At 39.9% G+C, this 27,959-nt stretch overlaps 1 protein-coding gene across 1 annotated transcript in view; it reads left to right on the top strand.

The window, feature by feature from the left end:
* Nucleotides 1–6,297: 6,297 nt before the first annotated feature.
* Nucleotides 6,298–27,959, top strand: part of LOC308305524 (otoferlin) — a gene marked incomplete at its 3' end in the record, with an annotated part of 37,738 nt that continues 16,076 nt past the window's right edge. Inside the window, exons 1-33 of the mRNA XM_080750321.1 lie at nt 6,298–6,416; nt 6,520–6,574; nt 6,680–6,811; nt 6,918–6,980; nt 7,141–7,225; nt 7,356–7,515; nt 7,794–7,980; nt 8,190–8,376; nt 8,948–9,171; nt 9,904–10,012; nt 10,267–10,444; nt 10,646–10,766; nt 11,112–11,212; nt 11,322–11,412; nt 11,508–11,624; nt 11,815–11,967; nt 12,267–12,456; nt 12,818–12,942; nt 14,648–14,782; nt 16,249–16,410; nt 18,327–18,446; nt 18,918–19,079; nt 20,313–20,475; nt 21,497–21,570; nt 21,720–21,746; nt 22,023–22,151; nt 22,946–23,015; nt 23,926–24,029; nt 24,552–24,689; nt 25,133–25,264; nt 26,496–26,623; nt 26,764–26,934; nt 27,377–27,537. Of these exons, the coding sequence (XP_080606447.1) occupies nt 6,322–6,416; nt 6,520–6,574; nt 6,680–6,811; nt 6,918–6,980; nt 7,141–7,225; nt 7,356–7,515; nt 7,794–7,980; nt 8,190–8,376; nt 8,948–9,171; nt 9,904–10,012; nt 10,267–10,444; nt 10,646–10,766; nt 11,112–11,212; nt 11,322–11,412; nt 11,508–11,624; nt 11,815–11,967; nt 12,267–12,456; nt 12,818–12,942; nt 14,648–14,782; nt 16,249–16,410; nt 18,327–18,446; nt 18,918–19,079; nt 20,313–20,475; nt 21,497–21,570; nt 21,720–21,746; nt 22,023–22,151; nt 22,946–23,015; nt 23,926–24,029; nt 24,552–24,689; nt 25,133–25,264; nt 26,496–26,623; nt 26,764–26,934; nt 27,377–27,537 (4,249 nt within the window). The 5' untranslated portion in view covers nt 6,298–6,321. The remainder of the gene's footprint in view (nt 6,417–6,519; nt 6,575–6,679; nt 6,812–6,917; nt 6,981–7,140; nt 7,226–7,355; nt 7,516–7,793; nt 7,981–8,189; nt 8,377–8,947; nt 9,172–9,903; nt 10,013–10,266; nt 10,445–10,645; nt 10,767–11,111; nt 11,213–11,321; nt 11,413–11,507; nt 11,625–11,814; nt 11,968–12,266; nt 12,457–12,817; nt 12,943–14,647; nt 14,783–16,248; nt 16,411–18,326; nt 18,447–18,917; nt 19,080–20,312; nt 20,476–21,496; nt 21,571–21,719; nt 21,747–22,022; nt 22,152–22,945; nt 23,016–23,925; nt 24,030–24,551; nt 24,690–25,132; nt 25,265–26,495; nt 26,624–26,763; nt 26,935–27,376; nt 27,538–27,959) is intronic.

Below are 27,959 nucleotides of genomic sequence, written 5' to 3'. Positions count from 1 at the left end.
GGCGGAAAATCTAAGGGCGGAGCTTACTTAACAAAGACACAGATGTCTTCCGCTTGAGTCAAGGCACGCGTGTAAGCAAGTTGCATGTCTTCAAACGAAACGAGGCATGACTTATGCCCCTTTAAAGTTTGAGTTTTCAAACGCTTCGTATAGCGCCCCCCTTTGGCCAATTGGAGTAAGATTGCTTTCAGTGATATTTGGACTAACCCTCTACATATTTGCCAAATGCCATGAACGTGTCACTTTGCATGTATGATTTAGAGGCAGAAGATTAATTTGCATAAAACTGCATTATACAGTGAATTATTAAAAAATAATGTTTAGCTTTAAAGAAAATCCGGCCGCTGTGCGATGACCGTATTGGTCCAAAGTTCATGTAAAAAAAAGTTTCGCGCACGTTACGCGAAAATCCCAGGAGGAGATAGATTTTGACTGTTTTTCATATAATTCAAAATTGTGGGAGAAGTAAAGGTCAGAGGTCAAAAGTCAGAGCGTAAAAGTTGTTCGGCATGAGGAGACGCATAAGTGTATACAGGTTTCATTGCTGTACCTGAAACAGGGCATGAGCTACACCAGTTCAAAGTTGGCATTTTTCAAAGGCTTCCTACAGCGCCACCCTTTGGCCGATTGTTGCGAGCTTCGCGTTTTAGCCGTTTGGCATAGTCCTCTGCCATACTGCCGAGTTTCGTAAAAAGCGACTGCACGGTCTAGCCGCTAGAGCAAAAGTGGCGGAATAATAGTAATGATGAAGTCCAATATCAATGAGTGGCCATTTGCCACTTCGTGGCCTTGGCCACTAATAATAATGATGAAGTCCAATAACAATGAGTGGCCATTAACAAGCAAAGACAATAACACATTTAAGAAATTCCATTAATAAAATATATTGATAATTAGGAATTAGTGAAAATAGCAGATCTAGATCTGCTATAGTTTGGGTCCTGGGCAAGCACCTAATGTTTCTTTTGGGAACCAGAACCACTGCATTATTGGGACAAGATACTGTATCTGGGTAAGATGTGCCCATAGGCCTATAGCTCAATGGATGCACCCAACATGTAATTTGACATGACATCTGCATTCCACAATGATTGCTGAAGCTGACCATATTCAATCCTCGAACAGGATATATCCTGTTAAAGGATAGAGTTAGATCAATGGTATTGTATGGGTGACAGGACAAAGGGATTTGTCTCTATGGCACAAAGAGTCCAATCTCATTAGTATAGGGCCCATGTTGGGATGGATAAAGCAATTTGAGATGTTGTAGTTAGTTTGTAGGCTCTGCAACACAACAGACACATTGGCTGATTGTCCTTGTTTAAGGCCATCACCACTTAAGGTCAAATGCACCCAGGAAGGCCCTGACTTAGGCCAGGGTTTAACATGAACGCCAACAATAATAAAGGGCCATGGGTATGTTTCAAAGACGAACCCCCCCCACCCACACCACAGTATAATGATACACTACACCCTGGTCAGGTGGTGTACCCACTGAGCCACTGGAGCACAACAAACCAGATAACAATAACTCACAGGCAACCCAGCCAACAGAGGGTTTTGGACACTGCACGCCCCAAACGGGATAAGATTGCATGGTTGGTATCAGGTCGTTGTGTGGTTTACCCTAGACGACATTGGGAAAGGTGTCACTTTAGGGCTCAGTTGCATGCTGCCTCATGCATGTTAATTATTGCAACCTAGATATTCATCAAAGGTACCAATAATTGTATTCCAAGTGTAATTTTTTTTACCGTTATTATTAATCATTTATGATTTAAAGGTGATGTGTTACCCCTGGCAGAGGTCAAATGAGTGTCAACATCTTCTAGTGACCTCTGATGTCTTCATTGCATATAGTCGGGGACCCACAGGCCCAAAAGCTCAAGGAATAGAGTTGAACCTGTGATGTCATGCCGTACCTTTTATTTCTGTTTTATCCATTAGTTTGGTCATTAAGGTCCACAGAATGAGAGGCCTGCTCTGCCGGAAACATTGCGAAAAAAAGTTATGGCCATTTGTATATTCACTGTCCCATTGGCTTCATTATACAGGAAATATTTATATATAAAAGAAAAGATCTGTTTTAAGTAGCATGTGAGGGGTCAAACTAAGGGTTTTCATGATTCTGAATCCATTGGAAGCATTTGTTTGGCACAAAAGCCCTAATACATCATACAATGAATAGTGAATATAGCCCAAGCTTGTAGATCTGTTATTTTCACAATATGTGTGCGTGCACGCTGTACGTATATTGTACAGTTTCCACCTTTTTATGACATGCCCAAAATAGGGACACAAGGTTGAAAAAAAGAAGAAGAAAAGAAAAGCCATGGTGTACAGAGTTCTGATCAGGTGGGAGTGTTCCTGTGCTATTGGGGAATCCCAGTCAGAGAAATTAGGTTAGTACAGCAGATGACAGTGGTAACTGGTAACTGTGCACCAATGGTGACATGGTTACTGGGGGTGCTTGAGAGAGAGAGGGAGAGTACTACTGTAGGTCTCCTCAACCCCTCTTAGCCTGTACTGAAACATGTAATTAACGCTACAATCTCTCAACAGAGAGGTCAAATTGGTGTCACTATGGGTATCACACATCTACACCTGCTTCCTCTGCCATACAATCTGCATGCTGAACTGTAAGGATGAACACCCATCACATATTGCACAGTGTTGCCATTGAACATGCTGCAGAGCTGTAAGGAACATAAGGTAACACTTCTGTTACACATTGCACAGTGGTGCCATACAACCTGTTGAGCTATAGGGAATATAACTGGTAGTAAAACCATTGAGAAAGCAGTTGGACATATATTTTGTAGTTTGACAGTTGAACATTAAGTCAACGATCAGACCAGAGAACTATGCACTCGTCTGTAGAATCTTGGGTGTTATATTGTTCACACTGAGAGTGTACACATTTCACTCAGTTACAAATTGATACATTAACAGGCCTTTACTATGTGCACAACTGCACTGCATCACTACCGGTACTTATTTATGAGTAGAACATTTTATCCAAACTTTATGATTCTATTTCATGTTTTGCAGGTGCTCTATTATTTTTGTAGTGAGCAGTGATACCCTGACATAATGAATGTGACACATGCAACATTGACTGCATTGCTTAAATAATTGAAAGCCTTGTTTCATCGGATACTAGCAACTTAAGACGTTGACGTATGGCTTACAGGCTGGCCGTATGTGTAATTGATGAGTTGTACTAGAAGATGTTCAATGGAAGTTTTATTGAAAAGAAGTTGCCAAAGATGCCTTAATTCAGTAAAAAATATAATCAATGTTTTCATACATACATTTAATGCCCCTTTCTCTTTTTGTATGAGAGAGACTTTACCTGTCACATCTTTATGATTTGATCTTGACTACACTCAAAATAGATTGCTACATGGACAGTCAAATCTATGTTGTATTCCCGACTTTTACTCGTACCAACATAATCATTTTAATGTGATTTAAACAACAGTGACTTGTAACAACACAAAGGATATATAAATAGGGCTTGACATCATTTGGTGATCCCGTGATATGGGCCTGTCTTTGTAGCAAGGCCCATTTTGGAACAGTACCTTATTAATGATTAAAAGGGACGCATTCTTCCAGTTTGGCTTGATCGACTTGTTTACTTGCATGAAATTCTATCACATGTGACATGGCAATTTATTCATTAGCTTCCATTTGTCTCATGCTGAGGTCTTCTAGAACAGTACTGCACGCATAGTTTTTATGCATTACCTTTCAAATGAGTCCACCGTTCTGTTTTGGAATGCAATCTTTCTTCTGTTTATTCCCATGTTCTGTCAGTGCACCCATGTTCTCACAGTTTAGTTTTCTAAAAGGCAACATCAAATACAGCCCAGTCAAGATAATGCTGTGCCTACTGGGATGATTTAAAGAAGAAACAAAAAGACCTGGTATCCTAATAACTTTGTTATAGGCCACATTTTGTGCTAAAGTGTTTGCATAATGTCTTGTATTATGATTCGTAGGGATCTCTTTTGTGGATGCTGAATGGAAAGCATTTTCAGGGAACATTATCCACATTATTCAGACAAAGGCAATTATTCTTTAAATAATAAGTTACAGTAAACATTTAAGTAAGTATTTAAGTAACGTATTTGCAATGCATCTTGTTGTATCCACAGTCTAACTGGATTGGCAGATTCAGCTCATGATGACGTCTGTCAGCAGTCCCTAGTTATAGTTACCAGGCTCGGGTTCGACAGTTCATACACTATTCATTGACATATCACATCACTCCAGCCCAACTTCAGTCTTGGACGAACCTAATTCTTTTCTGTGCAACCTCACTTTACGGCCTTATTTCTATTTCTATGTTAGTGTTCAAAATGGTTATGTAGTATTGTATTCGCTTTTGGAGAAAGAAAAGTTCAGGGTCTCTTTTTTGGGGAACCTGGTTGGAGGTGCCACGTTCTTGTTGGTATGTATGGAGCAATTCTGTTCATTTCTTATCATAATCTGAAGTGGTTCTGTTGTTTTGTTATTATAATCTTGCTAAGCTATCCATATTGTTGAGAATATGCTTTTGTCATGTGATTGCAGAATACGTTCAGTACAGACATAATTTGAAATTCAGGATTTTCTAAAGGATTTTAAATGAATATGTTGCTCTTTCTAAATGGGACCATTGCTCTCATTTGTTTAAATGGTTACTTAAAATGTATTATTCTTTGTGCTGGTACATTGAGGTTGTTATTGGGAGGCTGCAGAAGTATTCAGAATTGCATGGCCAATGCTTTTCCTTTTTATCTGGTCAGTTGCTGCTTTTGCAATTTCGGTATTTCCTTGGCAATACAGTGTGATAATTGGTTTTCCCTGCATGCAATACAATTCTAAAATGGGTTTAATCATTTGTCTGATGAGGTGCCTTAAATTAAGATTGTATTATACTCACATGCCCCATGTATGCTAAATACAGTGGCGTATGCCGGTTTTTAAGTTTAGATAGTTGTGTGTTGGTTTATATTTTTCATGTTAAAAAGTGCCAGTGTATCAGTATTCAGAGAGTGTTGGAGTTTTAAAAGCCACACAAACAACAGTGTTTTCACCTATATATATTATATATTTATTTGTAACATGCTGAAAATGCGGAAAATGCATCATAGCAATCTATTATTTTAAGTGTATTACTTTCCACAATGCATGTGAAATGTATCCTCTTCTAATTGATGCAATAAGGTCAGCTGAGTTGAATTATTAAAAGCTTCTATTGGGAGACTAAATGAGGGTGTGGTAGAGTGGAATCACCCCTCTGTCAATGTACTGGCATGCCTACAATACTTGAAGTTGTGTTATGCTTATGTTTAAATGTGTTTCTTTGTAGTATGCAATGTTTAATGTGGCAAGTAGTGATATTGAGACACAATTGTTGTTTTAATCAGTGGTGGGGGAGCCATTTGAAAGAAGGTGATCCTTTTAGAGTGTAGTGCATAGAAAATTAGTGGTGTCAGATGGTTTGGTTTTAATCTGTCCAAGTTTGCTATCCTGATAACTAAATCATTAAATCCACAAAGTCATTACAGTTTCAGTGCAATCTATCAAAGCCTAATCATCAACCATCAACTTCTTTCCAGAGCAAGGAAAGGACTGTTTTGAGCCATGCCACGCAAGCATCGTAGCAACAAGGAGGACAAGAATGGAGGTATCTGTAACATTGATGTCTCACTTTCAATAAGTCACATGGAGTTACAATTTGTTGCTGTTTGATAGTCTCATATTAGGTTAGATATTTGTCAGGGTTAATGTCACTTCTTTGAGCTCCAACCATCTGATTCTACATTTAACCTAACTAGAACATATCAACACAATACTCAATCATGTATGACTTTGGTTGGATGGATGAGGATGGACTTTATCCTGTATATTTTGGTTATTTTCAATGTTTTAAATAACTTTAGTCTCTTAGATTTGTTAAATATTGTTGTGTAATTATAATTTTTTGACCCCCACAAAAAACAAACAAACAAAACATAATACCTTTCACAGTTAGTAATGGCACTAGCATTCTATTCAGTAAGTATTACCTTGAAACACTGCAACAGGGCTTCAACAGGGGGCGCCATACTGCAATTATGCAGTATGGCACCCCATGACACATTTGTATCATCACACAACAAATGCACCAAGCACAGCCTAGCAATTTTTTACGTTTAGATGCCAGCAAAAAAAACAAGACTAAACAAAATAAAAACAACAAACTTTTATATAAAGAGGTTGTTCCTACAGTTAAGTATGTTTCTCCTGTGATCTCCAGATGAGGCAGCAATTCTGGAGACAGACGACATGGAACAGGGCATGTTCCTGGGAGGAGGCCCTGACCCAGACACCATCTCACTGGCCTCGGTCACGGCAGTCTGCACTAATGTGTCCAACAAGAGGCAAGCATCATTCTTTCTCTTATTGGAACTGTGCAACTGTGAAAGTGCAACAACAATCTGACATTAAATCACAAACATTTTCACTGAAAATGTCATTCTATAGATCCAAACCTGACATAAGGATGGAACCCAGTTCTGGAAGACCGATGGATTACCAAGTAAGAACAATACAGTTTTGTGTCTTTGGCCAAGTTCTCAACATCTGTACTGTACTGACTGTACAGTGCAGTAACATACTTAACATCCATATGCATCACTTCCAGGTCAGTGTGACAGTAATAGAGGCCAGGCAGCTTATCGGATTGAACATGGATCCAGTCGTCTGTGTGGAGATTGGAGAAGATAAAAAGTACACGTCAATGAAGGAATCAACCAACTGCCCGTACTACAACGAGGTGACATAGTAATAAATAGTAACAACTTTGTGTAAATCTACATCAATACTGTTGTTGCCAACAACGAATCCAACAAGGCTAACCCAAAGCTCTTTTATTGTTACAGTATTTCGTGTTTGACTTCCATATTCCTCCTGACGTCATGTTTGACAAAATCCTAAAGTTGTCTGTAAGTGGTTCTACCTTTGCTATGCCTCATCTTGTTGTACATTTGTTAAGACATTAGAACAGAAATCGTGTCATAGAATGCCAAACTGAGGGAGAAGACATGAAGAGTTAATAGTTAATTTCCCAAAATGCTATTATTTACTCCTTTGACCAACCCATAGGTGATCCACTCCAAAAATCTCCTACGTAGCGGAACACTGGTTGGGTCTTTTAAACTAGATGTGGGCACAATCTACTCCCAGCCAGGTAGGGGATTCATTCAAATCTGATTATTTTGGATGTACTGTACTGTATAATAACTATAGTTGATTATATTCTGTATACATTCTGCATGTATTCTTTTGCTATATGACGTCCTTTCTCTGACATTTTATAGAACATCAGTTCTACCACAAATGGGCCCTTTTGTCCGATCCTGAAGACATCACCGCTGGGTGTAAGGGCTACATTAAATGTGACGTTGCAGTCGTTGCTAAAGGAGACAGCATAAAGACTCCACACAAGGCTAACGAGTCTGATGAAGATGACATAGAAGGGTAATTTTTCTGATTCATGAAGTTGTTTGTGCAAAGAGATTACATTAATTAATTAAATGTATACAAAATAATAATAATAAATAATAAAAGTATAGATAATGCATGAAGGTGTAATAATAGATACAATATATAGACTGTAGCCTACAATCAATATTCACAATCTTTCATAGAAATGTTTTTATCTTTATCTTTCACTGTGCTTTTCCCAACATTGCCAATTAACAGAACTGTTAACTTGAATGTGCAAATAATAACAGTTTAAACTGTCCCTGTTTCAGGAATCTTCTGTTACCAGAGGGGGTTCCAGCAGAGCGGCAGTGGGCTCGGTACTACCTGAAGATCTACAAAGCAGAGGGACTTCCCAGAATGAACGCCAGCGTCCTGACAAATATGAAGAAGGCCTTCATAGGAGAGAACAAGGACCTGGTTGATCCGTATGTCCTTGTACAGTTTGCTGGGCAGAAGGTAAATGATTAGAATGTGATGATTAGAATGTTGACTGATGGGCAATAAAATGCGATTGCCTCTCCTTTTGTGACACCATTAGAATTAAACAACAATTAGGTCAACATGAAACTTTAGTAGTAATAGTAGTATACAAGATGGGATGAGAATATCTTTATTGCCAAAAATGAAATGGTGCCTGAGTAGCATAATTGCATGTGTGTTTACAGGGGAAAACTTCCATCCAAAAGAGCAATTATGAGCCCGCCTGGAACGAGCAAATCGCTTTCACCGAGATGTTTCCACCACTGTGCAAACGAATGAAGCTCCAGCTCAGAGATTCAGACAAAGTGAACGATGTGGCTATTGGAACACACTTCATTGACCTGTCCATGATCTCAAACGATGGAGAAGAAGGTGATTACGGTTTGGTCTGCTTGTATTCACTGTTAGCCTCGTACCCGCCCTCTTCCGGAAACCATTCATTTTTATCTTCTGGAATCCTCCTGGAGAACGGAAGTTGGTTGTTTACGAGGCTAATTCACTGTATGCTTTAGCCGTTGATTTGAGCCTATATGAGAGAGAGAGAAGAGATCCAGAGGGTCCAGCCCTCTCTCTTAATGTGTCATTAATTAATGATGACATTATTTTCTTGGATATAGGGCTTTTAAGCCGTGACATCATTTTGTAGTCAGACCTCCAAGCAGATTTATTGTCATTATCTGTCCCTCGCTATTTCAACAGATCCGAGACAAAAATAACGACTAAAGTATAATTCTACCACTTTCCTGTCAACAAGAAAGAGAAGAAAAATTAGTAAATAGTAAAAATAGTAAAAAGATTAGCTTTTTTGGGGGACAAAAGTTCTCCTCTGCCTACAAAATGATGTCAGATTTAACAGCCCCATATGCTGTATATTTATTGTTTATTTACTGTATCTTTGCAAATTACACTTTTCTCAGGTTCTGCCTTTTCTTCTACTTCTCAGGCTTTCTTCCCACACTGGGCCCTGCCTGGGTGAACATGTACGGCTCCACCCGGAACTTCTCCCTGATGGATGAGTACCAGGAGCTGAACGACGGGCTGGGTGAGGGGGTGTCCTTCAGGGCCCGCCTGCTCATCAGCCTGGGCATGGAGATCCTGGACACAGCCTCCCCTGAAGTGACCTGCTCCACTGAAGTGCAGGTGGAAGGAGTGCCCCCCATCTCAGAGGTAAGGTACTGTAGGTCCTCCTCGGGAAGGGGAGACGAGCAGAGGAGGCCCAATGTGGCATTGTGTATGCATCATCATTTTGGGCTGATTATTGATTAGGCCTATCTTTATTTAGCCCTCCTGGTGCATTATTAACTTGCTATTTTCACAAATGTGACTTCCTTTTGTGTTGATGGACAATTCACCCTTTGTCAAGTCCCGCCCGTTGTCCCGCCCCTCTTCACACCCATTGGTTGCTGTGTCTTGGTGGGACACTCAGTGGGACACTCCAACCACTACCATTTTAATTCAGTTGCTTCTTATTGTTATTCTGTGTGTTCAATTCTAATGTCAAACTTGGTTTCAGTAATATGGAGCTGCTCAGGGGCAATATAGTGACTCAGCATGTTTTTAAATCTTTTTATTTCTCAAAAAATTATGTTTTAGCAAATTCACCATAAAAAAGGCGGAACCAAGGCAGATAGAGCCTTCTGGTTGGTCAGTCAGGGACCAACCAGAAGGCTGACAAAGGGTGAATTATAAGACACAGGTTCAACTGTTGCTCTGCGGGAGTCATCCATTTCGTTTAGTTCTCATTCATCCAGCAGTGTGGGGACAGATAATATTACTAGATTACCAGAGCACTCTTTTATTACATAGCATAACATAGCATCCATTCATAGCTCATTAATTTACACACAAGGAGGCAGGCTGTTATTCACATGCACGCTGCTTGTTTGTCCATCTTCACAGAGTACCACTGGGAAAGTAGATGAGTTTTTCCTCTTTGGGACATTCCTTGAGGCCACTATGATTGATAGGAACAATGGTGATAAACCCATCAACTTCGAGGTCACCATAGGTAATGACCATATCTATTCTTTATACCGTAGTACTGCTCCATACATACATCCTAATCATAAGGCCCTCAAATGTTTAATTTGGGTGGAAAAAAGTTAATCAAAGTTAATAAATAGTTAACTGCATAACTATATTCATAATAATTGTATATAAACCTTGGCTTGAACCTGTCTGTCGATGTGAGATATCAATACAGCACATCCAGAGGTCAGTGTGGCCATTGCAATAACATAATTATTGGTGTCTAATATCTAGGTTACTATGGAAACGAGGCTGATGCGGTCATCCAACCAAAAACTAGGGGGGGCCATAGAGGTGATGGGGAGGATTCTGGGCTCATCCAGCACTCCGATGACGACGAGGAGATGGACTTTGATGGAGACATGGCCTCTGTGTCCTGCACTCCGCCCATGAAACCTGTCATTACTGACCGGTCAGAAGCATAACATGCAAAGAGAAAACTAATTCATACATATAATATAGTACCACCGCTTGTTTTAGTTTTTTGCTGTTAAACGTTGCTTAAGAATACCAAATTAAACATAGAATTTAATTTGGTATAGGATATGGGAAGTTATTTTAGTCTCTTCTGATTGTTGAGCTGATTCCATTGATTCATGTGCTGTATCTACAGGAGTTACTTCCACCTGCCGTACTTTGAGAGGAAGCCCTGCATCTATATCAAGAGCTATTGGCAGGATCAGAGAAGGAGACTGTACAATGCAAACATCATTGACAACCTTGCAGATAAACTGGCAAGTCATGAACTTTACAAATATACATAATACAAATATATCAGACCCATCATTCCCTATCTTCTAGAATCTAGACTAAACAGACTAAAAAAATGCTCGACATCCTAGCTCCTTGTGTGCTTCCCTCTCCCTCTACTCCCCCTTCCCCTATAGTAAACATGCAGCAACACTTTTTTTCTGTTGAAAATAAATGCGCATGAAAGTGTGAATTTGCTACTGTATGGGCATCTAAAGTAGCCTTGTAAACCAGACTCTCCTTTAGAAGGTAGGAGGAGTCAGTTTAATAGGCTACATCTAGTATTAGATGTCTTAGTTTTACATCAACATCCTCCACTGATCTAACAGGAAGATGGGCTCAACGATGTGCTGGAGATCTTTAAGACTGAGAAGGCCTTCCCTGAGCGCAGGCTGAGGGGTGTCCTGGAGGAACTCAGCCAAGGATGCAGGTCCCTAATGGCGCACTTTTACATTGCATTTTTAAAAGAGTGGTACTTCTTTCACAATCCTTAAATTACATTGTAGACTTTCAGATTGACTGAGTCGAATTTCTTTCAGTCAGTTCCTATCACTGGCAAACAAGGACCAGAATCAGAGTGGGAGAACCAGACTTGACCGGGAGAGATTGAAGCTGTGCATGGCAGAAGTGGTATGGCAAACATAAAATATTCATATGTTTCCTCTACTGTATTATTTTTGGTGCAAGTATATGCTAAACACAGTAATGGTGTTACCTGCTTGTAGGGGAGCATTGGCCAGCAGGCTAAGGTCATGAGAACACAGGTGAAGAAAAGTACTGTGAAAGACAAAATGAAGGCGGCTCAGAGCTTCCTTCAAAAGCTACGCTTCATGGCAGATGAGGTAAGATACACCTCTCATGCATGTACACCATATGCTGATTATGTTTTAAAAAAGTATATGTAATACCGTAAATGTGTATATGTCTATGTTAGTTGTCTGTCTCAGGGATATTTTTGAATGATACTGTCAAGTGAAATAACACACCTCATTTGTACGTAATTGTATGAACATTCTGTGTTTGTTCCATCAGCCACAACACAGTGTCCCTGATGTCTTCATTTGGATGATAAGCAACGGCAAGCGCATTGCTTACTCCCGGGTCCCCTCCAAAGACATACTCTATTCTGGTGTGGAGGAAGAGATGGGAAAGGACTGTGGAAAAGTCAAGACACTTTTCCTGAGGGTGTGTTTTCACCTATACTTTTCAATTTCACTTTGGTGATTTTTTTTCCCATCAATGCCTAATTAGATGCTCAATTAATTTAAGAGGCAGTAAGAAATGTGTGTGTTGACTATTGATCTGCAGAACTGCCAACTATGGTGGCTCACTATAAATAAACTCCTGTAGTTTAGTGATGCTCTAAAAGGTGTATCGATGTTCCACCAGTGTGAAGTTATTCATGGTCCTTCCGCTTATTATTATTATTATTATTATTGCAATAAACTAATGTGTTCCACAATTTCTTTTTTCACTTACCGAAGATCCCTGGTAAGAAAGGTTTTGGACCTGCTGGCTGGACGGTGCAGGCCAAGGTAGAGCTTTACCTGTGGCTGGGACTGAACAGGCAGCGCAAGGACTACCTCATTGGCCTGCCCAATGGTTTTGAGGAGAACAAGTTGTCAAAAGGACCTGGCATGCCCGTCTCTCCTCCCATCAGCCTCACATACATGAGTAAGTTTGCCCGGTAATTCATAACACGGTTGATTACCCCCTTATCTTCTTTACCATTCATTAATCACGGTCATTCCCCAAATGTTGTATCCGTGTACTGAATAGAAATATTATGGTAAAATTACCATTTTATCTTTAAAATATTATTTTTTAAAAATCTAGGATTTACCTTTGAAAATAACAAAGTATACAATTTTTGTGCTGTCATTTTTTACGAGTACATAGATACAGTATCAGAATATATGGAATGGAGTTCTTCAAATGTAAATCATTCGTATAGGTACCGGTACTCTAGTCTGTATGATGCTCAGCTAAACTGAATAACTAATAATTAGATACTTGCTTCTCTGTTACTCCACAGTGAAACAGATATTTCAGCTGAGGGTCCATATGTACCAGGCTCGTAGCTTGTATGCAGCAGACAGCACAGGCTTGTCCGATCCCTTCACCAGGGTCTTCTTCTCCACACAAAGTCAGGTCACTGAGGTGAGGATGCTATATGGAGATTCAGTGGACGCCATGAAATGTTCAAGGATTCAATGGTATTAGTTGTGATTGATAAATAAATTATTAATATGTTAAATAAATATGGATATGGATACATTCCATAACCAAAATAAGACAGACGAGCCAAAGGATTATATCTTAGGTTGCTGTATTTGAAGAGAGTCAGACAAAGAGACAAACAGTGAGCATAACCATCCTAGTGGCAGCTTTGATAATTCTCTCTCTTCCCAAATGGAAGTTAACATTCAGTATATAAAGAGTACAGATTATGACTGTAAGATCTTCGTGGGACTCATTGATTCATTCCCAGATCATAACAAGGAAGACAGTGACACGTAGTGTTGGTAACTTTCCACTAGTGACATACAGTATATCATGATTTCATAGTTGCCATGACCTGTAATCAGTAGCCTGAACTCACAGTATACGACCAAAAACATGGTCTCCTATACTGTAAGTTCAGTTCATAATATAACCTTATATGGTCATATGAGCCTCATACACAAATCATACAATTATGTATCATAATTCATATCTAACAGTGATCTTACATGTTTAGGTGCTTCTCCTTTACAATACCATTTGACCTAGTTTACTAATCAGGATCAAGGTCCAATTTTGTTATATGGGAGGTGGGCAACCAGCCAACCAAAATTATTATTAGACAAGGGCAACCTAGAGGGGTGCATAGTTGAGCCATTTAGCTCGTCGCCTATGTTGACCCTTGACCACCGAAAGTCAAGGGAAGTCAGGGTATAAGTCGAGAGGTCGAGAGGGTATAAATGAGAGTTATGGTCACGGTGAGACCATTGACAAACTGGCTGCTTTTGGGCATATCAAAACACTAACGTGTTTGACATTAGTGTTTCCTTTGACCAAATGGTAGTCACGATCTTAAATATTCATAAAGCTGTCTAAAAGCACAATAGTTTTGATTGATTGATTGATTGAATACTTTATTAGAAGCATAGGAAAAGCACATCACAAGACAATACAGTTCAGATACAAGGTCTACTAATATGATTTAAACCCAAGAAAGTACATTGGGGTCCTTTTGTACTCAATTCAAAGAGAACGATTTCATCCATTTGTGTAAGCGATTCACTGTCTTCATGAATTTCACTTAAAGTTCGCCAGGCATTTTCCGGTTGTGCAGACTGTTTTATGGCCCGAGGTCACAGAGCTGTGAGCTGTGATTAGACTGTGATCTACTATTGAGGGGACAGACATACAGTCAAACCCTGTCAAAACAAACCAACTCGAGTATATTATATCTGATTTCAAATCCTTGTACAGACCATTGACCAAAATTTGTGTAAATGGTGCATTAATATAGCACCTTTATCCAAGGTGCTTTACAGAGATTGTGCGTTATAGTCACCCATTCATACACACATTCATTCACTGATGGTGGAGGAAACCATACAAGGCACCAACCTGCTCACCGGGAGCAACTAGGGGTTCAGAGTCTTGCTCAAGGACACTTCGACACTAACTCTGGGGGAGCCCGGGATGAAACTGGGAACCCTTCAGGAATCCTCCGTGTTCTAATACAACAACTTTACCCCTGAGCCACGGCGTCCGATACACTATTAGGCAATTCAAGTTCTAGTTATAAAGCAGTAATACTTATAAACATTGTCTAAATAGAATTTCACATACTGTATACTGTATCTCTTCCCAGATCCTGCCTGAGACCCTCTGCCCCACCTGGGATCAGTTGCTGGTTTTTGAGAACGTGGAGCTGTTTGGAGAGGCCACTGAACTGCGAGATGATCCTCCAATCATTGTCCTTGAAATCTACGACCAGGACACAGTGGTAAGCCTGGATTTGGTTGTAAAAGGTTCCCTGTTTTATTCTTAAATGTATTCAGTTCAGAAAGGGATCTATGATATCAAATCAAAGGAAAAGGTCCCGTACACTGTCTGGAACAAACAAACAAAAGGATGCTCTTTATTAAATCTTTTTGCAAGTTCCAGGCTAACCTTTTCTTTGATTTGATATCATAGATCCCTTTCTGAACATTTGGACCTTCCTGGTTGTCCTAGGCACTTGAGGTTCTTAAAAAAAGAACAATAATTATAATAATACTAATCTTAAATGTGTTAAAATTATGTAACCTAACAGCTTGAATTTACAGATAGGAACTAACCATCCATCTTAATAATGTAAACGAGTCTCTCTACCACTTGAAATGTAAGGCTGAAAATGTCATTGCTACAGTATACAGTATACTGTTTTGAAATCTAATGGCATTTAGTGTGTATAATTAACCTGTAGTTTGGGCATATACAGTATCTAAAACTACTGATTATATCTCAATGGTGTGACATACAGTACAGTATATAATCCTATATTACTTTTAGTATGGTAGTAGTAATAGCATAATAGTGGTAGTAGTTGTTATAGTAGCAATAGGCCTAGTGTTATTACAATTTATTTTGCATTGAATTTGTTTAGATTAATTTATAATACCAATATCATTTATGATTCATCAGTTTCTATTCATTTACTAGTTGATGTGGATTATATTTGAAGAATGCCTTTTCTGACTGGGAATTCTATTTACTGCTCCTATCATAAACACCATTGTATTGGATGACGACTTGGATAAGTAGAGTGTGGATTCTGGTTGTTTTTGATGCACCGTAGAAGCACTGTATTGTGTGCAGACTAGAACATATTTTGATGTCCAAAAGGCATGCAAGTGGAATAAGACATTCACTGGACGTTTTTGTATTAATTACAGGGGTCCATGGGAACAAATAACGTCTTGTCCATTTAACGTCTTATACCTCTTGCATTCCTTATGCGGAATCTGTGTTTACTGAATGTTGTCGACAGAGGACTTTGGCTTAATCACTTGACTTAACCACTAACTGCAAGACAGACATCGCTATTACTTTCACAAGAATAGCCCTTTTTTGCAGGTTACTGGTCATGTTGGGTTTCTTGCTTTATTTATTTATTTATTTATTTGTTTATTCGTTTTGCTCTTTGTCTTCATTGCTCTTTTGTCTATACTGCCTAAAAACATGGGCATTTCAAGGCATGTTTTCCACAATGGGTACAGTATGTCAACTGAACAGTGTTGTAACAATTATGAGCAATTTATTGATTTATTTTTCTTACAAAACCATTGTAACTGTAACATGGAACATGGATGACTCTTCCTGGATTGGAGATGGTAGGCGGACTCCCCCACCCCCTGCAGAAATAGTGTTAGTGTTAGTTTGTGTTGTGTTGTACATCTCATGCTGACTTCCGCTCCTCTGCGATTCCAGGGAAAAGCTGAGTTCATGGGCAGAAGCTTTGCGAAGCCCGTTGTCAAGATGGCCGATGAGCACTATGGGCCACCGCGCTTCCCTCCTCAACTTGAGTATTACCAGATCTACCGCGGGAACTGCACGGCTGGAGAAATGCTGGCTGCCTTTGAGCTGCTTCAGGTTGGCCTCCCACATACATATTATGCAGTGCAGTGCAAGTCAGTCACTGTTTATCCTCTTCCATGAACTATTCTTATTGTTGGATGATTTTGGAAACTAATATTTATTGGCAATTTATCATGAAACACACTTCAGTCAACCCACAATTATTGTAATGTTACAATAAATTGTACAATATATTGTAATGTTACAATAAATTGTATATTATTGCGACCGTAAGGTCGCAGTTTAGTATGAAAACCTCCACCGGCCGTCCGTCGGTCACACGTGCGGTCGACCGCACGTCACACGTGCGGTCGACGTGTGATGAGGTCACGATGAGTCATCTATGCCCAAATATAGATTTCTAGGTCAGATGGCCCATAGAGTTTGTGATGTCAAACCTAGCAACCCAATATAAACAAACCTGATGTCAGACCTGAAGTATCCTTTTATACCCATATATGGAGATACAGAGATCTCCATATATGGGCATATTAGAAAGCCCATATATGGGCATATACGGATGACATCAGGGATATCCATATATGGGCATAAAAGGGACAAGGGCTTACAGTTAAGAGATCTCCATATATGGGCATATCAGAAAGCCCATATATGTTCATATACTGATGACATCAGGAATATCCATATATGGGCATAAAAGGGACAAGGACTTACAGTTAAGAGATCTCCATATATGGGCATAAAGGGACAAGGACTGTTACAGTAGATATAGAGATGTCCATATATGGGCATAAATGAACAAGGACTGACAAACACTGAGATCTCCATATAACCTATGGGAATATAAGGGACGAGGACTGTCAGCTTGTAGACCTATTTTCTAAATATTGTTGTACATTAAAAACTTGAAATGGGTCGTTCTGCATAGTACTTGGGATTTGTTGATGTAAATGTTCACATAGAGTGTAATAATTGGTAAAACAAACTTTTGGCCTATTTGTGGAGATAAGCGACCAACGGTCGCTTATCTCCCGATTAGGGAGTCTTACTGGTTGCGACCGTAAGGTCGCAGTTTAGTATGAAAACCTCCACCGGCCGTCCGTCGGTCACACGTGCGGTCGACCGCACGTCACACGTGCGGTCGACGTGTGATGAGGTCACGATGAGTCATCTATGCCCAAATATAGATTTCTAGGTCAGATGGCCCATAGAGTTTGTGATGTCAAACCTAGCAACCCAATATAAACAAACCTGATGTCAGACCTGAAGTATCCTTTTATACCCATATATGGAGATACAGAGATCTCCATATATGGGCATATTAGAAAGCCCATATATGGGCATATACGGATGACATCAGGGATATCCATATATGGGCATAAAAGGGACAAGGGCTTACAGTTAAGAGATCTCCATATATGGGCATATCAGAAAGCCCATATATGTTCATATACTGATGACATCAGGAATATCCATATATGGGCATAAAAGGGACAAGGACTTACAGTTAAGAGATCTCCATATATGGGCATAAAGGGACAAGGACTGTTACAGTAGATATAGAGATGTCCATATATGGGCATACATGAACAAGGACTGACAAACACTGAGATCTCCATATAACCTATGGGAATATAAGGGACGAGGACAATGCGTAGCATTGTGAGCTTGTAGACCTATTTTCTAAATATTGTTGTACATTAAAAACTTGAAATGGGTCGTTCTGCATAGTACTTGGGATTTGTTGATGTAAATGTTCACATAGAGTGTAATAATTGGTAAAACGAACTTTTGGCCTATTTGTGGAGATAAGCGACCAACGGTCGCTTATCTCCCGATTAGGGAGTCTTACTGGTATTGTATATATCATGTTCAGGTTGACGTTGTGTCAATTTTGTAATATGTGACGATGTTCATAAAATTATCAAGACACATATTCCATTGTGATGCAAATGTACTTTTCCCTTCAGATTGGTCCCAATGGGAAAGCTGACCTGCCTCCCATAGACGGTCCTACAGACATGGACCGCGGCCCAATCCTCCCGGTTCCAATGGGCATCAGGCCAGTGCTTAGCAAGTACAGAATTGAGGTAAAGACTTCCACTTTGCATAAAACATGAAACACAGATTTGCACTGTATATGTACTGTAATACATCAGTTTGAGAAGACGTTTCAAGTTACCAAAATGAAACACCGTTCTCAAGCGAAAACACTTATCTGGACATTTGTTTTCCTTTAAACGAATATAACAAAGTTTGTGTTTCCATTTTTCTTTATATTTTAATTTGTTCTAATATATGTGTATTTTTGGAATTACACAGTAGGTTGATGTTTCAAAAGTCCATTGTTTTCCATAAACAACAACAAAATGACTTTCAACCACTTAAACCCCAGCATCCGTATTGTGAAACGTGTTGCGTCGTGAGCTAGTCTATCTGCTATGTTAAGCAAAAGCTTTCCCCGCAATAACAGCTTGTAGATCAACTATTTTTGCTATTTTAGAAATGGGGCTATTTTGCCACCCCCTATGTCTTTGTGAAATGACGCCTCTGCTGTGCAGGTGTTGTTCTGGGGCCTGAGGGACATGAAGAGAGTCAACCTGGCTACGGTGGACCGTCCCCGAGTGGACATTGAGTGTGCCGGGAAGGGCATCCAGTCATCACTCATCAACGACTACAAGAAAAACCCCAACTTCACCACACTCGTCAAGTCCTTTGAAGTGGTAATGTCTTTGCAAATAATAATATTTAAAAGTAATAAAAAAGATTCATGACCGTATTTTACGAGGTCTTTTTTAAAGGGGGATAGATAAATAAATGTAATGCTTAACAATCAGCCTTACTGCAATGTAGAAATACTCTGTTACAAGTTAAAGTCCAGAATTCAAAATGTACTTGAGTAAAAATACATATTGGCATCAAAATGTACTTAAAGTACCAAAAGTAGAAAGTACTCAGTATATGCAGAAGGTCCTATTTCACACGTTTACAAACATATGAAATGTATACAAATCTTTTTAAAATAGCAGATCTACAAGATGCAATGCATTGTGATCAGCTATTCAGCTATTTTCAATTGGCTGAGGGCTGAAGTGGTTAATGTATATTTTGTAAAAAAGTACAATATTTGGGTCCGAGAACGTAAAGAAAGTAAAGTACAAATACCTCCAAATTGTAGTAAATGTACTTAGTTACTAAATCTCGATAGTCCGAGGTCCCTTTAGTCCGACTACTGGGACCTCGAAACAACGGGACCTCAGAACAGCGCTACGCGCCCCTAGCTTTCACATAGATTACTTCTGTTAACCCATTTAGGCCTAGAATTATTGAATGCTTTAACCAGTGAAAAATAGCAGATATACAAGCTCACAGCGCGGCACCGAGTGCCGCGATGCGAGCTTGTAGATCTGCTATTTTTGAAAAAGTCGTGAAAATGTGTGCAAATCTTTGAATATGTGTATTTTCAAAGCGAACTTTTGTAACTCAAATTTTGCTTCTGGGTGGTCCCTGGAACTAGATATTTTGAGATGGGGGGTCTGTGGCCAAATACATATAATTTTGGGGGTCCTTCACATGAAAAGGTTTGAGAACCACTGACATAGTAGTCTCTCAAGAACAGACTAACTGAGCTCCAGTTAAGTGAAAATTACCTTTTCTTTGACGATGGCTGGCCAGATTGCTGACATAGAAACATAGGTTTTTCAAAAAAATCTTAGAAGGATTCAAAAGACACGTATAGAATCTGGTCAAAATTCGAATTTTCACGATTTTTCAAAAATACAGATCTACAAGCTCGCAGCGCGGCACTCGGTGCCACACTGTGAGCTTGTATATCTGCTATTTTCATAACGATACACAATATAGTGTACCCGTAAACAACAAAGCATTGCACCTCAGATCAAATAAAAATCCAATTCCAAATGCTATTCTTACCTCTGGGTCATTTTCCTTGTCAGGACTTGCCTGAGAATGAGCTGCTCCATCCCCCACTGAACATCAGAGTGGTGGACTGCAGGGCCTTTGGGCGCTACACCCTGGTGGGCAACACCGCTGTCACCAACCTGCGCAAGTTCATCTACAAACCACAAGACAAGCAGACCAACAACTGGAACACCACAGGTAACCAACTAAAGCTCCAGCCATGCTATATACTACCATAGAAATGAATCGTCACCTTGATAAAATATTTCGCCCACGTCAATTCTTTCTAAAGATCTTTCAGAAAACCGAAAAAACCGAACCAAAATATGATATTATATATCATATATATGATATTTCTTAATCAGCAAGTTACTTACTCCAGACTTAGGCCACATTTCATTTAAGATCTGGTACTTAAAGAGGTGGTGCCATAGTTTTGTACTTTTTCTGTTTTTCATGTGTCTAGGAGGTTGAAAGTACTTCATTAGACCCCCTTATGTGTTTTTCTTTAGAAATGATTATTCTCTTAGTATTTGTTTGTTTTCTCTTGGAGGCTGCCACCTTGTGTTGAAAAGTGTCAGTTAAAAAACACAGATAAGATGACATCACAGAATCAACTCCTCCCCTATTTACCATTCACCCAACACTGTGGGGTGTGGCTATATCAGCTGGGTCACCACCCACCATGCCATCCATGCATACTTAATGAACTGGGGGTGTGTCCACATAAAAACCCAATTCTAACTCTTTCTGTATACTTTTTTGGAAAAAATCTTCCTCCTAGTATAATCATAATACCTGATAATCATGTTTTATAGGGGGGGGGGAATCATGGCACCACCTCTTTAAAGATGAAGTGCCTGTCCATACTGTCTCAGACCACCGGACTTTTCGTCTGAAAGGTCCGATTCAAGTACAAAATGACGTCACTCGCATCTTCTGAAAAGCATTACCCCGAATTAGAGTTCGGAAAGCTGAGGTCGGGAAAGTCGGAATTCTCAGACGAAAAGTTTGCTGCTCGGAGACAGTATGGACAGAAAGTTAAGGCATAAGAGCTGGTACTTAAGAGAATCAAAATACATAGTCTTATATTTATGTGATGTGTTGGATGTTTTGTTCTTTGTTTAGTTTCATTCATCATTTTGTGAGCATGGGTATAGGTATAGTTATAGTTACAGATGTGATTTAACAAGAGCCATTCTTCTCTTCCATCTTTTAGATGAAATTATAGTGGTCAGCATCGAACAAGAGGACAAAGTTAAGAAGATGGAAACTGTGGTCAAGCTAGACTCTGTACGTTACAACCAAGTCAGCTAAGTTGGCTGAATGAATGGATGAATGGATGAATGAACAACAAAATAAGTGACATATACACTGGATCTAAGCTCTTCAGAATTGCACAAATACCATTGAATAAAAACATTCATGTGTTTTCTTTTCAGTCTGCAGATGCTGTGATCAAAGTGGAGGTAAGAGTTAAAGTGCCTTTGATTATCTTGAGTGAAAAGATAAATACAAAATAACAATTTAAGACATTTCAAAAATATGAAAGTCTTGCAAGGGGAGTAAGCAAGAGTTTGTCTTGCTATACTGCTAACATGTAGAGAAGCCGTAGCAATGAATAGTTGTTACACTGTAACATCCTAAGTGTTAATTTAACATTCTCAGGATTTATTATTTGTTTTCAATGTGTTTCTTCACAATTGTACATCTTAACAAGCTCTTACACATTGTTTGTATAAAAGGATGATGAAAAGGGGGGGAAAAAGAAGAAGAGAAAGAAGGGTCTTGAGGAAACGGAGGAAGATGAACTTGATGAGAGCACGTTGGATTGGTGGTCCAAATACTTTGCCTCCATTGAAACTCTAACAGAGGTGAGAGATGGTTTGATGTAGTGCCGTTTCCGTTTGTTACCATTGAATTTACACAACCGCTGTATGAATCCGATGAACATAAAGAAATCTTAAAAAGGTCTTTAAAAATATAAAATTATGGCTAAGCATATTGTTTTTACAATTCAATTTTCAACCTTCTTGTGTGTATTAATTCACTTTTACCTTGAATTCAAATGGTAACTGGAACGCTTGCCCCAAAACGCAGTCAGCCCCATTTATTTTCTGCTCGCCCCCAACAGTTCTTTCAGGTTCGTTAAGGTTAGGAAAAAGGTTAGGGTTAGGCATAGTTTTACTGAGGTTACGTTTAGGAATAAGGTTTGGTTTAGGCATAGTTACTGAGGTTAGATTTAGGAATACCTGGTGGCGACCGTTCCGAGGTCACCGGATTTGACCCGGGGCGATGTGCTTCGCGGCGAGCGTTCTTGTATTCCTCCAAACATCATGCCTGTTCCCAAACACCTGGGTAGATCTGAGAGTTTGCAAGAGTTCTTCTTAATAGTTACTATCAAAACCTCCACCATGAGGCTGATTTTTGCAAAACACATTTTTGGACACTGCTCCTACAGATTTTGCCCTAAAATCACGCAAAGCGGTACACAGTATCTCTAAAGTCATGTCATCAACATGGATCTGTCCCATTTCCCATATTCCCTCCTAACTGGCTACCATTGCCTTCTAGAGTTTGTGTATGCAATCTGACAGTCACTTATCTCCCAATTAGGGAGTCTTACTGGTAATATAAGTAAAGTTAATATGACTGTCTGTTTCTACAGATACTGAAAGCACAAGAGGCAACTATGTCGGACGTAGAGGAGAAGGAGGACATGGACATCGCAGATGGAGGTAAAACCAGACAAGGCCGTCACATTTCAACTTCAAATTTTAATTCTTCATGTACTTTCATGTGCATTTGTAAGACCTGGGTAAGATAACAGCTGCAAATAGATGGTAGAAGTTAATATGCGATTCATTCCATGAGAACAATTCATATAGTCTCTTGAATCCTGCCATTTGTGTATTATAGTACATGATTGATTGCCCAAAAGTATAGAATCTTTGTATTATCCCATGTACTAAAACGCACACCATTGTTAGATAAACAAACCACAGGTATTTGCAACTACTGTTTACTCAGGTCTGCACTGTCCCAGCGCCTTCAGATCAAACTGTTGCATGTGTTTGCTTGCATTTCCTACATACAGTACCCATGTGTACCCCGGTCCCCTGCAAGTCATGGTGCCAAGACTGTGTCTGTGTAAAATGACATGAGTCCTGATTCCCCAATTGGGGAGCTCCCATTCTCCATCTAAGATGCATATATTAGCCATATGCCTGCCATGAAAGTTGTCATTTGGTGTGTGTGTGTGTGTGTGTGTGTGTGTGTGTGTGTGTGTGTGTGTGTGTGTGTGTGTGTGCGTGTGCGTGCGTGCGTGCGTGCGTGCGTGCGTGCGTGTGTGCACGTGTGTGCGCGTGCGTGGAGCACTCTAAGGGGTCTCCCTGGCAAGTACATATCCTAGTGCTCCTACTGACCAATACTATATAGTAGGCTATACTGTATGGTAGACAGTTGGTTTGGCAACTTTCATGTGGAATTCATGTCCTGAGTGCTCTGCCCCCTTCCTTTGTTCCCCACTCCATCGCCTCCTCTCCTTCTTCCTCTTCCTCTTCCTCCTCCTCCTCCTCCCCTCGTCGTTGTCGTCGTCGTCGTCACCGTCCTCCCGTCCCGCCGCCCTCAATGCTAACCTGTACTCAGAGATCAATCCTGATGAATCTCGTGTAAAAGGCACCAAGAAAAGGGGGAAAAAGAAGAAGGCAGTGGACCCAGAGAAGAAGAGGCCAAAGATCGATGAGCTGAAGGTATGACACGGAATGTACTCGGCACCTCTCTGAATTTTGTTTCTCAAATATTTGTCAGTACCAGCTGGATTTGGATAAGTATATGGAGATTGTTTTACAAGCCTTCCTTTCCTCCTGCATTGATTACTGTTATTCCCTTTACATGGGATAGTCATGTTAGTCACAAGCAGTCATCTCTATACTGACAGCAGTTATTCCAAAATGCAGTTGCGAGGCTCCTGACTTGCAGTACGAAGAGGGACTGATATACTGGCCTCTGTTCACTTAAATAGGCCTATAGAAATGATTCGTTTTTAAAACAATGCATTACATGGTTTGGCACCACATTATAACATCTCCTCCCTACATGTCCGGGTTCAAGTTCAAGGGCAATCGTGCTTTTCCACTCTGACCCCAAGTTTTTGAAATTGTTTTTCCCTCTCTATTAGGTGACTGACTTGAAAGTATTTTGTAATAGCCAGAAGCTGATAGACCACATGAAACTGTCTTCTCGACTTTCTTTTTCTCTTTTGTGTGTGAAAGGTGTATCCCAAGGAACTGGAGAGTGAATACGATAACTTTGAGGACTGGCTCCACACCTTCCCCCTGTTCAGGGGAAAGGGAGGGGAGGATGAGGATCATAACATGACCGATGAGGACAGGATTATCGGAAAGTTTAAAGTAAGAATGGACAGAGTGGTACATTCATTTTTGCGACCGTCAGGTCGCAAGTTCTATTAAAACCTCCACCGGCTGTCTGTCAGTTAGTCAGTCCCTCCGTCAGTCCCTCCGTCTGTCCGTCATGTCACAACTCAGTGTACTGCAGTACACTGAGTTGTTTGTACATATAACTTGCTACAATATATTACATCATATTCAGTAAGTCAGTCAGTACACGTTGAATGAGATTGAAGTTGCATTTGAAGACATTTTCCAAAAATATTTTAAAGAAGTGATAGCTACGATTATAAACATGATGGCACTGTTGATTGAAAACATATTTCATACACTATAAGGCAGAGAAACGATTGTAAACACACTGTTTCTTCTGTACGTTTTTAAATATCTTTCCAAAATAGACGTAACTCTTTACCTGTTTGTATGTCTTTGGTTGTATGTCTCAGGGCTCAATGTGCCTGTACAAAGTGTCAGATGATATATCCAGGGAGATAGGATATGACAGCGGGATGGGGATGTTCCAGAACATCCCTAGCAACGAAGCAGTCAATGTCATCGTCCGCGTCTACGTCATCAGGGTAGGTTTTATGCCAGGGACGTGCTGGCCATTGGGGAAAGCGGGACAACTCCCGAACGGCCCGGTTCATTCTCTGCCGGTCCAGGCCGGGCCTTTAGGAAAAATTAAACTGTTTGCACAAAAGTAAAAATTAAACTGTTTGCACAAAAGTAGTGAAAACAGCAGATCTACAAGCACACAACGCCTCGTTGTGTGCTTGTAGATCGGCTGTTTTCACTAGTTTAAATCATTTTTTAAATGATAAACACAAAACAAACGGTTTTGGACATACACGGTTTCCACCCAACAACAACTAAATATAGGCCTGATTCATGTAATTGGCCCACTGGCTTGTCACTTGTCATGATCTGAAATGGCAAATCTTTGAGTAGCAGCAGCGCTATAGAGAGAGATCTCTCTCTATAGCGTGCAATGAGGGCCTCTACAACTCTTTTTCCCGGGCTGAATCAGGGGCCCAGCACGTCCCTGTTTTATGCTCTAGTCCAGTGGTTCTCAAACTTGTGGTCGGTCCCCAAATTATTTTGTGGGGTCCCCAGATGATTAGCTTAATATAAAAAAATGTTTCACTCAACGGTAAACAAACCTACATAAGTGTATACAGGTATCTGCACATTTATAAAGTGACAATTTAAGGACTTTCAAGACCGTTTTAATACCAAACTGACCAAACTGTCAAATATTAAGTAAGAAAGAGGCGAACATTATGAAAATAGCCGATCTACATGCTCACAATGCCTCACAGTGCGAGGCGTTGTGAGCATGTAGATCTGCTATTTTCACAATATTTATCTGTGGAACCGAGTCACATTAAATGTTATACCTAAGTGCTTATCAGGGTGGGGTCCCCAATTCAAATATGTTTATTTTGGGGGTCACGGCTTAAAAAAGTTTGAGAACCACTGCTCTAGTCTACACTGTACCGAATTCTAATCTTTGCAAATGTAAGTACATTGTGTTTCTTAGTTTATAACACAAGGACACACGGTTATTGATAATTTCTATCTTTATTTTTATGTTTTGAATATATTTTTTGAGAACTTACTGCATAAATAGTTCTTAATATTGTCATTAAGTGAAATGCACCAACCTCAAAGAGACACATTCCTCCCTCAAAGAGTGCAAACAAACATACCTGGCAATATAAATCATTCAGATTTTTACACAGTGCATAACAATAATCAAATGGGCCAAGCTCCACATGTGTCAATACGCATTTTATTTCCTTTTGACAGGCCACTGATCTGCATCCAGCAGACATAAATGGGAAAGCTGACCCATACATTGCAATCAAACTGGGAAAGACAGAGATCAAAGACAAGGAGAACTACCTCTCGAAACAACTGAACCCACTGTTTGGCAAGTAAGTAGGGAAAATCTGCATTTCTGACAGTACCTCATTGTGTGTGGGTCCATTTGGTTACACTTTGAGAGTTAAATTAACTCTAAGGATTTTACTGCGAAAAAGCAACATAAGTTGACCCCTTTTCCCCCTCCCATCAGATCATTTGACATTGAGGCCACATTCCCGATGGATTCCACACTAACAGTGTCAATTTATGACTGGGACCTGGTGGGGACAGACGATCTCATTGGAGAAACGAAACTCGACCTTGAGAACCGCTACTACAGCAAGCACAGGCCCATATGTGGTCTTTCACAGAGCTACTCCATGTAAGAATCACATAACGATTTCACTGTGGCATGGTATTCAAGATAGGGATCAATTAGTAGCCTACAATGTTTGCAAATCAGTCTTTGGGTTTGTTTGAATAATAGATGGTTGCTCTTTGCTGTACAATTGAGATGCGTCAGTCACTGAAAGTCAGTCATTCGTCTTTACCTGACTATGATTAAACAAACCATAGGAAGTATTTGCCAATACAATTTGGCCCAGATCCGTGAGATCCATACACTGTATAGGTTTTGTGGATTCATTTCAAAACATTTTCAAAGGTTTTCACAATTATTCAAAAAATAGCAAGAATAGCAAATCTACAACCTCACATTGTGTTACTTGCAACGTGACAAATTGTGTTTTTTTTTGTTGTCATACAACGAAGTGTAAACCAATGCTTAAGTGGTTGACTCTCACTGCTTTTGTTTATTTCTACAGTCATGGTTACAACATCTGGCGGGACCCTCTGAAGCCCACACAGATCCTGGCTAAGCTATGTAAGGATGGCAAGGTGGACGGGCCTCACTATGGCCCAGGAGGAAGGGTGAAGATGGCCAACCGGGTCTTCATGGCTCCCACTGAGATAGAGGATGAAAATGGTATGCATTGCATTCATTGCTATCGGTTTCCATTCGATGAAACAGAATACATGCAAAGTTAATATTCCGTTTTATGGTGTGGCTCTGTTGGAGGCGAGCCGTCTAGAAATGGGACTGTCTGTGAGTCTGTCTGTCAGTCTATGTCCGGGGCTAATTTTACAAACTGATGGACCAATCAGTGCCAATTTCTTGTGCACGTTGCAAGTTTGCCAATGAAGTTCACATATGTTTTATATTTTTGAAATATTTAACTTTAAAGTCCAATTGTGTAGTGTACCATTCATTTTTGCGACCGTCAGGTCGCAAGTTCTATTAAAACCTCCACCGGCTGTCTGTCAGTCAGTCAGTCCCTCCATCTGTCACACTTTTGGACCTACTCTTATCTCCGGCACCGTTGCCCTTATCCATGCCAAACTTTGCAC

Source organism: Nannobrachium achirus, assembly GCF_963921795.1.
Source record: "Nannobrachium achirus genome assembly, chromosome: 20".
Classification (NCBI taxonomy): Eukaryota; Metazoa; Chordata; class Actinopteri; order Myctophiformes; family Myctophidae; genus Nannobrachium; species Nannobrachium achirus.
The sequence above is the reverse complement of the archived record's forward strand: the minus strand, read 5'-3'. Positions and strand labels throughout refer to the sequence as shown.